The 12,276-nt window shown below is 39.6% G+C and overlaps 3 protein-coding genes across 4 annotated transcripts in view; 1 reads left to right on the top strand and 2 right to left on the bottom strand.

Moving 5' to 3' along the window:
- Positions 1-970, bottom strand: part of znf687a (zinc finger protein 687a) — a 13,096-nt gene extending 12,126 nt beyond the window's left edge. The window contains exons 1-2 of one of the 2 annotated variants that reach the window (XM_028581205.1): positions 511-970; positions 1-30 (exon numbers count right to left, since the gene is read on the bottom strand). The exon at positions 1-30 is cut by the window's left edge and continues 1,989 nt beyond it. In XM_028581205.1, the coding sequence (XP_028437006.1) occupies positions 1-9 (9 nt within the window). In that variant the 5' untranslated portion in view covers positions 10-30; positions 511-970. Of the gene's footprint in view, positions 31-476 lie in introns of both variants that reach the window. The other variant, XM_028581206.1, reaches the window with a different exon arrangement.
- A 655-nt stretch (positions 971-1,625) lies between these two features.
- On the bottom strand, positions 1,626-7,859 carry LOC114556636 (26S proteasome non-ATPase regulatory subunit 4). Its single transcript, XM_028579640.1, has 10 exons — positions 7,588-7,859; positions 6,008-6,148; positions 5,811-5,925; positions 5,434-5,520; positions 3,639-3,707; positions 3,306-3,521; positions 2,994-3,102; positions 2,724-2,861; positions 2,187-2,242; positions 1,626-2,099 (listed from the first exon to the last, which is right to left on the bottom strand). Exons 1-10 carry the CDS (start codon positions 7,611-7,613, stop codon positions 1,929-1,931), a joined length of 1,128 nt encoding a protein of 375 aa, XP_028435441.1. The 5' UTR covers positions 7,614-7,859; the 3' UTR covers positions 1,626-1,928.
- Positions 7,860-10,124: 2,265 nt separating this feature from the next.
- LOC114556637 (serum amyloid P-component) lies at positions 10,125-12,246 on the top strand. Its single transcript, XM_028579642.1, has 4 exons — positions 10,125-10,680; positions 11,240-11,297; positions 11,486-11,588; positions 11,678-12,246. Exons 2-4 carry the CDS (start codon positions 11,240-11,242, stop codon positions 12,186-12,188), a joined length of 672 nt encoding a protein of 223 aa, XP_028435443.1. The 5' UTR covers positions 10,125-10,680; the 3' UTR covers positions 12,189-12,246.
- The last annotated feature ends 30 nt before the right edge of the window (positions 12,247-12,276 follow it).

Genomic DNA, 12,276 nt, shown 5'->3' on the forward strand with positions numbered 1-12,276 from the left:
GTCCCCCATTGCCAGCACAAGGCTCGAAACCTATTTGGGCAACACACGAGTCACAAAAGTTCATGTAATCACTATAAGTTGACACAGCTGAACTACGTTACGAAAGATACTTTTATGTCTGATTGAAATAAAAAATGTGACAGCTGGTCTCACAACAGGGTCGAGTGTTTCGTTTACGTTAAAATTGTTAAATTATTCTGCTCCAGACTTAAACGTTACTGGTTAGAAATAAGCAGGTCTAACATAGACAGCATATAAAGAACTCTAGCATGCCCAAATTAACTGTCACGTTGCAACAAGTGGGTCCTTCTGCTAACAGCTAGCTAAACTTTAGCATTCAACAGCTAGCTAGCTGGCCGTGCTAACGTCAACCGGCCAACTTTTCCCACGTAGTCAAAAACTATAATTAGCTAGATCAGTGTAACACTCAGCTAATGCAGTCCAAACATACTATGTTGAACGCGTGTTATGCTTACATTAGCTCACGCTTGTATTTAGTATTTGAACTACCTGCTAGTTTAGCGAAGTTGGTTCCTGACTTTCCCCTCGGACGCATAAGTTCCTCGTCACCAAATCGCGCGACTTCTTTTTTTTTTTTTTTTTAACATCTGTTGTTCACAAAATTAAAGAGGTGTCATACAAACGTATTCGTAAATGTTACCCTTTCAAACACCATCTCATAAAATACTTTTCTAATACGAACTACGACTTATACAAGCAAGACCAGCTCTACGTCCACCACCATCTCTAGCTAGCTACATCAGAGGGGGCACCGAGACAAGACGACGGATGCTTTTTTTCTGCTGGGCATCCTGCTAGCCGGTGTAGGCGTCGGACGGTGAGCTGGATTGCCTCAGTCCCTGCGTCGGTTTCTATCGGGATGTCGACAGCTTTGGTGTCACTGTCCTGTCGCCGAGACTTACAGGATACCGCAGTGCCGTGACTTTTGGCCGGCTGTTTTCTGTGCCGATCTGACGGTCACATTCTGCTTATGATGAATCATGCACAACTTGAAGGAGCTGATGGAGTAACATTTCACTGCAGTTGTAGTTTTTTTGAATGTGACAAATAAAATTAATTGATTGATTGATTCTTTCTACAATTATCTTTACAATCGGAGTTTTTTTTTTTACATTGTGAATCTATACATTTGGAAGTAGTTTTCATAAAATATGACTTTTCTGGATTCACATATTACATTAAAATGCAAATAATTATTCTTAATTTAAGTATTCTGCAAGAAAAGTATTCATAAAAAACATCTTTCACATTTGTCAGACTGTGTTCACCTTTTTTGTTTGTTACATTAAGAAATATATGTTGCTATTTCTCATAAGAACGGTATAACATTGTTGTAAGCCAAACGCTTTGTCAACAAGTTTGTCTCTTACCTAGGCTTAGTTCACACATTATAAATCTTGTAATTCTGTTTTGTTCAATAAAGAACACCCATCATAATCATCTCCCCATCTTGCAACTTAAATACATGTTTAACTGGGTGCTACTGTAGCTGTGTAATACCAATAATGTTTGTACATTTCAATGCAACATCCATTGATATTTTGGTAATGTTTAAATTAAATGTTGCAGCTAACGGAACTGTAAATAAATTTCAAGCTCAGATGAACCACCTTGTATTCTGTAAATTTATTGAGGAAATCTGCCCAGGTTACTGAGTAGTCGTATTACAAAAGATTCAAAAAAGCACATCTGTGTGACACACACAAAAAATTAAATAAGAATAGGCCCTAACATAAAGTTGAAAAACAAGGCAAAAGTTGTTTACAGTTTACACAGCTACATAAACAAAAGATGAATAAAATGGTTCCTGTATGGAGGAGAGTAATAACATTACTGTGGATAACATATGCGGTGCAATTCTCAGTTCTTTTTTATTTATCATATATTAAGTTTCTCTCTTTGGGCGTTCATTTCTTTTTCTCCTCATCCTTCTTGGTGTCGGGTTTAGAGCCCGTCTGGGAAGCTAGAGACCCCATGGCGTTACGGATGGCCTCGTTGTTGGGGTCGACTCCAGGAAGGTTTTCCAGGACGCTCTGAAGGAACTCCGGATCCTGCATAACATCGTAGTCCTCTTCATCCTGCACACAGAAAATGACATATTGTTACCTCACACTTTTCAATCTGATGAAAAAGACAAATGAGAACTATTAAAGGCTTGTGCTTACTTTGGCCTTACTGGAGTCCATGTCAGTTCCTGTGTCCATGTCTTCAGCACCAAACTCTGAAAGAAAAATGGAACAGAAATGGTTGAGGAGGAAAAAATGGGGTCTATGGACAATAGTGGTCAGTTTTAACCTAGGCTATCTGATGTGCTTCTGTGCAAAAAACACATGGACACTTTGAACTGCATCTAATAGCCATATCTAATTGCAAAAAGTATTGCATAATAAGGTTTGCTATCTTAAGTAACAAGAGCAATGCCATGCTTGTACTCTCATGTCAAATTCAGTGTACATAAAATAATCTGTAAATATGGACCGCAGAGTGGTAAAAACTGCTATTGCCAACTGTAAAGTCATTAATCACAAGCAGGATATGTGGGAATGTTTTTGAGACTCCAAAGACTCCACCTGGGATAAGTAATTGTATTAGAGTGCCAATACAAAAAATATAATATTGTATAATGTTGCTGTGATGCATACTGAATATTAGCTTCTCCTGGCAAGGGAAATTCAGAAAATTAAAATCCATGTTCGTTTAACCTGCTCCTTCTCCCTGCATGGACATCTGCAGAGCATAGACAATCTGTTCATCCTCTGTCATGCGGCTGAAGTCTGGTAGAGCAGGTGTGGATGAGTCTGTATGGGGAACAGACATCTTCAACAAGGCATCCTCAGACTCTGCAACAGAAAGAGAGAAAAACACACTGTGTGAACACACTCACGTTGGGAGCTATAAACCCTCTACTGAAGGAAGTTGGGCATAAGTTGGCATATATAATAGCAAATCAAGTTGTTGGACATTTTTCCCACCATCTGCAACAGGAGAGGAAATGCCAGCTTCAGTAGCTGATGCAACAGTGGCTCTGCGCGCTTCATCCTCCTGTCGTTGTCTCTGCTCCTCCATAGACACCCTTAGAGCCTAGAGAGAAGAGAGGAAGAAAACAATCTCATAAAACTAATTTTTTAAATGTGGTAGTTGAAAGTTGTTGTGAAGAATGGATGGATGGATGAATAATCCAGAGGATTTTAGTGGCAAAAGACAAGAAAAGTTGTGGTGAATGAACTATACAAATGACACACACTACAGTGACCTGTTGTAGTGCATTTCCCCTGCTCTCTTACCAAGGCCAGCTCTGGGTCTGCGCTGGGATCCACTCCAAACTCAAAGTCACCAGCACCCAGGCCCAAAACTGCACCTCCCTCTCCAGCCAGGATGGGTGAGGACAGCAGGGCATCTGCCAGACTAGGGCCTGGAGGAACTGTGACCAGGTGGGAGCCTGCTCCCTCTTTGCCATTCAGTGTGTTGATGAAGGCAGTCAGCTTCTCTGTGTTCATCTCCTGCGGGGGTGAGAAAGAACGAGGGAAGCACGTGGACCAGATAACAGCTTAGAGAGGGCAAAAATACACACAACAGCACATCAGGTTTTTTTAAGATGTTAAGTGATGGAAAAATACCTCCTCTCCAAAGTTTATGACATCCACATTGACCTTTTCCTTCTTTAGACGCTTTGCCATTTTGACCATCTATGAGAAAATAAAAATACTTCAGTGACACAAACACATACAATCACGTTTTATCAGGGGCCTGTAATGAAAAAGCATTACTGCCCCTTTCCATCGTAGGCCTTCTTGACACAGTTTGCCCGACCAATACCAGACCAAAATCCAGTTGTTAAATTTACTAGAGAAAGTTGGAAATTGTATCACCTACATTCAAAACAAACCCCATGGCTAACAACTAGAGCCTCAGTTTGGCACAACACCAAGCTACAAATAGATAAAAAGGCTTTCTGCTGGATACAATGGGCTAATAAGGGAATATGGTATTTAGATAACCTATATGAGGGTGAACATGTGGTCTCATTTAATCACTTAAAACAAACTTACAGGCTATCAAACACTGATTTTTGAAAATACCTCCAAATAAGACATTGTCTCCATGCAACTCTAAAAAATGGTCCTGACCCACCAACGGATGTACAGCTTATGTCTGCTGCTAACGGTCACAAAAAGGGGTTGGGCTCAATACAAATTGGTTATTAATATTTTTTGCCTTTCATTATATAAGAACCCTGCCTTGTGTATGTTGGGTATTGTACCGGAGGATACACACATATCTCGACAACAGACGCTATGGTGCCGTTTAGCTATGGTTTCTGGTTGCAGTCATTCTTAGACACTGGAAGTCAGACACACCTTCCTCATATGATGAATGGTTGGACCTTATGTCAAGCATTGCCAGCTATGAACGTGTGATATTTAGAACCTCAGGACGCTTTGATGGGTTTATGAAAATGCGGGGTCCTTTTCTCTCATTAACTGAGAATGTATCACCGGTATAAAAAAAAAAAAAAAAAAAAAGTCTTCCAAATATATATCTTGCCTCTGTGTTGTAACCTACTAGTACTGTAAACTCTAAACATTAATTATTTTCTTCTTTGAGACCTGTATCCCTTTTTTTAAATTTTTGTATGGGGGGCATTAAGCTGGGTTAAGGGTTTTAAAAAAAAAAAAAAAAAAAAAAAAAAAAAAAGCAAGCATATCACTATTAACACTCATTTTCTGACTGTTGTTCATGTTCTGACTGTTGTTCATGTTCAAAAAAAGTTAAAGAAAAAAAAAGAAAAAGCATTACTACAGAAACTAAGCTAGATAACATCTAGAACAGCTCTTTTTACATCACTCCATGTCCATGCTTTACTCAGCAATGTTATCCAGGTAGCGTAATCCTCCTTTGTGAGGGAGGCCTGTAATGTAATGTAATGTCCCCGTGGGAATTATTAAAAGTATGTCTTCTTCTTCTTCTCCGCTGCTTTGTGCACATTTCCACTGATAATGTAATGGCACAATTTGCAGAAAGAAAATACTAGTAGTAAGTGGTGTTTAACTTCTTCAAAGATATTGATGTTTGCTGTTGAGTTTAACTCTTTAAATAACCCAGGGAGACTTGTGTTACTCTACATGTATGGCTTAGTCAGTCAATTATTTAGATAAACAAAGTGTGAATAATTATGTGTTAATATCACTTGATGTATACAGATAGTGTTCAAATTGCACTAAGTAAGAGTGTGGTGACCAGGATGCTTTTCCAAGAAGATGTTTACCATCCCATCTAAAGAGGTCTGATATTGTTGAAAGTCTCCTTCCTGGTTATTAATATAAAAATGTCCCAAATCTAGTATTTGGTGGGTAATACATAACCACGTATATATCAGCAAAACACATTGAATTATGTTAGAGGTAAGCTCACTTCTTTTTCGTTGTCCTCCACTGGGCTGCCAACAAATGCAATGATGCGCATTTTGTGGTTTTTGCCCTGCCTGTGCTTCAGCGCCAACTACAAAGAGAAACATGAATGAAAATAAAAGAAACCTTATAAACTGACTAAAATGCACTCATGTGACATAATAAAAAAACACAACTGATCTTTTCACAACAGGCATTTTGGCATGTACAGTATAGCAAGAAAAGCACAGCTGTGATTGAGGATGGCTACATTACATATAGGCAAGTCCGTTCTTTAACTGACCTCTCCATACGTCTTAATGTTCCTAAAATTTACTTTTTTTTTTCCAGCTCTTCTGTTGTAGGAGAAAACTCACTGTGTAATGAAAGTCACAAACTCACATGTGCCACCCTGATGCCGGTGCAGAAGCTGATGTTTCCCCGAGGCTGCACAGCATGCAGCTTGGACAGTATCCTTCCTGTGTCTGGAGTCAGTGTGGTCAGCACCTCACAGTTGCTGCACAGGGACATAACACTTGTGTTATTATATGGACATATTTTGAGTGTCTGTACACTCATTCAAACACACTGCCTCTTACTTTGCCATGGTGATGAGGCCCACGTTGTTTTCAGGGTTAGTGCGGGTCTTGGAGTGACAAACAATATTAACTGCGTCCTGCTGAGCCTGAAGCCTGGTGGGCAGAAAGTCTCCATTGCGCATGTACTCACTATTGTCCACACTAAGAAAAACAGCAGCATAAGGAATGCATGAAATGTAAATTACATTGATTGGACAAATGTTGGTATGTTGATAGTATGACAATATGTATGTGCAACTCTAATAAGAACAACGTATAACCTCTTTATATACAGTATTGTGTATAACATGTAGACACTGAAACAATTAGTTCATTAAATCAATTAGTTGATCGACAGAGAATACAGTTTTTATAAAAGTAATTGATCAAGCAGAAATGCTAAACACTTCAAACATTCAGCTTCTTAACAGTGAGGATTTTCTGCTTTATGTCTATATTTTAATGTCTTGGACTGTTGGTTGGACAAAACAAGCAATATGAACACGTTGCTTTGGGAAAATGTGATACGCATTTAATAATTTATACTTTTTATTGATCCCCAGTGGGGAAATTACAATTTACACTCGGTTTGTTAGAGTCACTACACACACAGGCCTGAAATACACACACACACACATGCTCAGGACCTATTCATGCACAAATGGAGAGATGTCAGAGTGAGTGGGCTGCCAGTGCTGGACCAGCGCCCTGAGCGCTTGGGGGGTACAGTGCCTTGCTCAAGAGGTGAACGGGCATACTCTGTACTTTGGTCCATACTGGGACTTGAACCAGCAACCCTCCGGTTCCCAACCCAAGTCCCTACAGACTGAGCTACTGCCACCCCTATTTTCTGACATTTAATAGACAAAATGATTAATGAAAAAACTATCACTATATAACACATTAATGAAAATTATTGTTGCAGCCCCAGTGAATACAATAACTTGAACATATACAATTTAATGCATGTAGCTAATCTCCCTGCAATAACGTTACCTATGAAAAACTGTACATTGTTTTAAGAAACAGAAGGTTGTTTAATGTTATGTTCTCCCTCTGAATGCATCCAAAATTAAGAGACAGCCAGACAGTCTATTTATGATAACTAAATAACATGTTAGCTTGGTTGGTCAAATACAGACAACAATTATAGATCCCACTTAGTTGCATTTTTTGACAATGACAGTAGCTAGGTTTTAGTTTTGTTAGCTAGTTATTGCTAACGCGATAAACAAAGCAATTTTTTGCAACGTGAGGCGCACTTTGGACTTTACAATTGACGTCTATACACATACGATAGCAACACTGCATTGGCTAGCGTCAGTAAACATATAGCTAACTTGTTAAATATCTATAAAGTGACTAAAAAGCCGTTTGTTAGCGATGGGCTAGAAGCTCCTGCTGGCTAACGTTAGCTAACGTTAGGTTATGGAGTGACTCAGGCTTGAGCATCTTAAATCCCAAACAAAACAAATAAACCTGCTCAAAAGTTTCAGGCAAACGACGTCAAAAGAAGCATATTCGTTTATCAAATAATAGTTCATTTTGAAAAAGGTTAGCCTGTTTAGTTTTTAACTTTAAACATATTTATAATTCCTTACCAGACCATGGTACTTTCAAGCCCCATCTTGATGTCGGTGGTTTACGACGTCATCGCAAGGGTTTATGGGTAATGGTGTTTTTTTATGGGGAAAAAACGGGGTGAAACACTATGCATTTCATACAATGTTTTGATAAAATGTTAGGGTGATTAATAACAATTTCAATGTACAATACTCTCCAAAGGTTTGGTTGAATCCATGCTCAAGTAACAGCTATGCAAAATCTCAATAGGCCAAGGGCAAAAATGTAAGGGGGTAGGCTACTTCTTTAAGCACTGGGGTGTGTGCATTCAACATGGCAAGAACTGCCAACACAGCAGATATTTAAAGACGGTGTATGTTACAAACAAAAGACACGTGAATTCAGGCGTCCACACTACACAGTGCTAGCACAGGTGTGCACATTTGATGTGTCTATGTGAAAAAAACTTCCTTCCTGAAGGGAATTTCTGGAAAAGGTGAAGGCCCGAAAGCCACGAAAGAGCTGACTCCAGCTGCTCTGTCTGCTCAAATTCCTGTACGTCTGTTTGTGAGACTTATTGATACCAGAACTCAAAGATCAATGCAGAGACAATCAAGACGCATGTTCTGAATGACCTGTTTGTAAGGCAAAACTTTGACTTTTTATTTCTGACAGAAACCTGGCAACGTAATTCGGAGTTTATTCATCTAAATGAGCTGTGTCCTGTTGACTGCTCGTTTATTGGATCCCCGCGTATGTCTGGCCGCGGTGGAGGACTTGCAGTAGTATGGAGAAACATCTACCCCTGTCAGATGGTGAGCGTGGAAACTTATTTCTCTTTTGAACTGCAAATCACTAGAGTTGGTCGGTTAAAGCCGTTCTATTGCATTCTTATTTATCGGCCCCTGGTCCTGCTGGGCAGTTTTTGTCTGAGTTCACAGACTTTATGTCATCTGTTATTAAATTTGAACAGCTATTAATGGTTGGGGATTTTAACTTGCACACTGACGTTGCCGATAACCATGCTGCAAAAGATTTCCTTAGTATTACTGATTCACACAATCTAAAGCAGCATGTTCATGGGCCCACACATGCTGGTGGTCATACATTAGACCTTGTTTTTACACTAGGCCTGGAGGTTAATTCTATATGCTGTGAGGATATGTTGATTAGTGACCACAAGTGTATCTTTTTTAAAATCTCTACCATTGGTGATCCCCCCCCGTGCCGGAAACGTTTGACATGTCGGCGCATTATTACTCAAACAACTGTTGAGCAATTTATTTCCCGGTTTGACTTTAACACTATGGGTAATAATGATGTTGAGCTTTTAATGCAATCTTTTAATGACATCTGCTCTTCTGTGTTGGACGAAGTGGCGCCTTTAAAGTTAAAATCTAAGCCCATTTGTAACGCCTCGCCTTGGATGACGGACGATGTGCATTGTCTAAGGAGGAGGTGTCGTAGGACTGAACGCCTGTGGAAATCCACTGGGCTTGACTTTACACCGTCTGTATCTTAAGGAGCTTATATAGGATTTTAATAATTTAGTTAAGAATTCGAGGTCGGTCTATTTTTCTAATTTAATCTCTTCTTCCAAGAGAAATCCCAAGGTTTTATTTGATACTATAAATAATATTGTCTCTCCTTCTGCCACTGTGACAACAATATGCTCACAAGACGACTGTAATAGGCTGCTGTCATTTTTTATTGATAAGGTTGAATCTATTAGATCAAGTGTTCGGCCTGGGCCACATTTAAATGTAGACTGCCTTTCTTCACCTAGGCCTATTACTATTGAATCTTTCCAATCAATAAGCCTCCAGGAGCTCCTAAACATGACCAAGAAAATGAAAATGTCCTTTTGTCAACTGGATATAATACCACCCTCATTATTTTCAGAAGCACTTCCTGCCATTGGCCCTAGTATAGTGGCTATTGTCAACTCCTCATTGGCCACTGGCTGTGTCCCGTCCTATTTAAAACATGCTATTATCCAACCTATACTAAAGAAGCCTAATTTGGACCCAACAGTGTTAAAAAACTATCGCCCTATCTCAAAGCTGCCATTGTTGTCCAAAATTCTCGAAAAGGCTGTGGCTAATCAACTTACAGCTGTTTTAGAGAATTTGGAGATATATGACAGATTTCAGTCAGGCTATAGGAAGAGACATTCTACTGAGACGGCCCTGGTGAGAGTCCATAATGACCTTCAGATGGCCTCAGACGTAGGTCTATGCTCTTTGTTAGTACTTTTAGACCTTAGTTCTGCCTTCGACACAGTCGACCACCATATCATGATTAAGAGACTGCATGAATGGGTGCATGAATGGGTGGGCATATCAGGAGTTGCCTTGGACTGGTTTGCATCCTATCTTTCAGATAGAACTTTCGAGGTCTCTATTGGGGACTGCCATTCTGCATCTTTGCCCTTGTCTTGTGGCGTTTCACAGGGTTCAGTGTTGGGCACAATATTATTCATTTTATATATGTTGCCTCTAGGTCAGATTATTCGCAATTTTAACATTTCTTATCATTTTTATGCAGATGACATACAACTCCATTTTACGAGGCTTCTAGATTGCATTGACGCCATAAACAACTGGATGGCTGAAAGCTTTTTGCAGCTGAATCCAGACAAGACTGAGGTTTTAATCATAGCACCAGACAGTGCTATTCCTCTGATCAGGCAGAACATTGGGTCTCTGTCATCGGCGGTCCGGCCCAGTCTAAGGAACCTTGGGGTGATATTTGACAAATCCCTATCTTTTGACACTACCATCAAATCATCAAGTCTTCTGTCTGGTTCCACTTCCTCTTCTTGCTTCTCGTAACCTTTTCCCCTCGACCAAACGCACACACAGCAACCTAACAGTCATACCCTGTTGTTTCACTTCTCTGTCTGGAACAAGACTTAAAGTTTTAAATAAATCATGCAAGTGTCCCCACAGTATGTCCCTATAGGTCCCAAAAAGTGCCCCCTTTGTTGTTTGATTTACCCTACGGTTGGGAAATAGTCCAGAGTCCTCCATTATGAAAGCAGGTCAAACAACCAGCTGTCTCACAGATAAAAGCAGGTCAGACATCCTGAGGCTGGGGCAACCAGGACAAGAAGCGGACAGAGCCACAAGGTAAAAGAAACTATATTTCATGCCTAATATTTTCCAATGAATTATTAAATGTGTCATTTGCACCTGATCCTTTTATGTTTTGTTGATTTGTTTGAATTAACTGTCATAACATAAATAACTAATTTAATGAAGTGATATTTACTCATTGGTTGATGTAAAAACACTGACTAAATTTGATGTAAAAACGTGGTGCTTGGAACCTGCAGACGCTGCCTAACAGTGATTCATTTATGCATTATTTAGTTGAAGTGATTGTTTGACGATTAAATTACTGCAAAAATAATTGGAAATGGAAATTGATTTATTTGAAACAGGGACAATGCACAAATAAACATTAAACTTGTTAAACAAGAGAATATGTCTGGGGCCAGGTTATAGCAATAATTGCTAATTTCCACCTGTAGTCCCTGGGCAGGTATGACAAATTTAAAACAACAATTAACAATTTTAAATAGAAATATCACAGGACTATAAATGACATGGTGTCCATAGTAATTAAAAACAGTTTAGTAAAATACTATTTTCAATGACAGTAAAATATTGTTTTTTTTTCTCTTAGATGGGGACACTCTTATTTGTGATGGTGATGTTTGCAACTTGTTGTGCAGCACCCCAAGGTATGTCAACCTTCAATCAACAAAGCTTTGTGCACAAGTCTGTGTTTACGGAGTAGCATTTGAATGATATAATATAGATTGAATACTTGTTTGTTTCAATTACAGAACATTTTAGTTAATGTAGTCAGTATTCATGCTCGCTCTCCTCATCTGAAAGAATTTCTTGGTTTGATTTTCCACCTGTGCAGATCTGTCAGGCAAAGTGTTTGTCTTCCCAAAAGAGAGCAACACAGATCGTGTGAGACTCCTGACTTCTCAAACCAAATTCAGCTCTGTGACCACCTGTCTCAGGTAACTAATGGAGTAATCATAATGCGTCTTTGTTCATATTAATGTTGGAACTGTTTCCCCAGTTTCTCACACCTGATACATCTGTTCAGATTCAAAACAGATCTCACCAGGAACTACGGGCTCTTCTCTTTGTCCACCTCTGCTCAGAGCAATGACTTTGTGCTCTTTAAGATTAATTCAGAGGACGTCATTAGGATGCATGCTCGGGGCGAAGCCACAGACTTCCTGTCACTGTCATTTGCTCCAAACACCTGGCACTCTATGTGTGCCACCTGGCGCTCCGACAATGGGTTGGCTCAGCTGTGGGTGGACGGCAAGGCGACCATCAAGAGATACATCAAAGCTGGGCCCATAACCGGAGCACCAATCATCACCCTGGGCCAAAAGCAGAGTACCCATGGAGGGGGTTTTGATGCGAAACAATCATTCATTGGTATGATTACTAAAGTCCACCTTTGGGACTATGTCATCCCCACCGCAGAGATTAAACGCTATATGGATGACAAACACTTCATTTCAGGCAATGTGTTCAATTGGGGTGCCCTGCAGTATGAAATCACAGGGCAGGTTTTGGTGGATGAGGAGTCTGAAGTTATGTAACAGGGCGTTTAACAGTGTTATGTTCCTGAGAAATGATTAAAATCGACACTTAAAAGATGGTAGTACTTAATTTTTTTTTCTAACATGC

The sequence above is a fragment of the Perca flavescens genome, chromosome 6 (assembly GCF_004354835.1).
Source record: "Perca flavescens isolate YP-PL-M2 chromosome 6, PFLA_1.0, whole genome shotgun sequence".
Classification (NCBI taxonomy): Eukaryota; Metazoa; Chordata; class Actinopteri; order Perciformes; family Percidae; genus Perca; species Perca flavescens.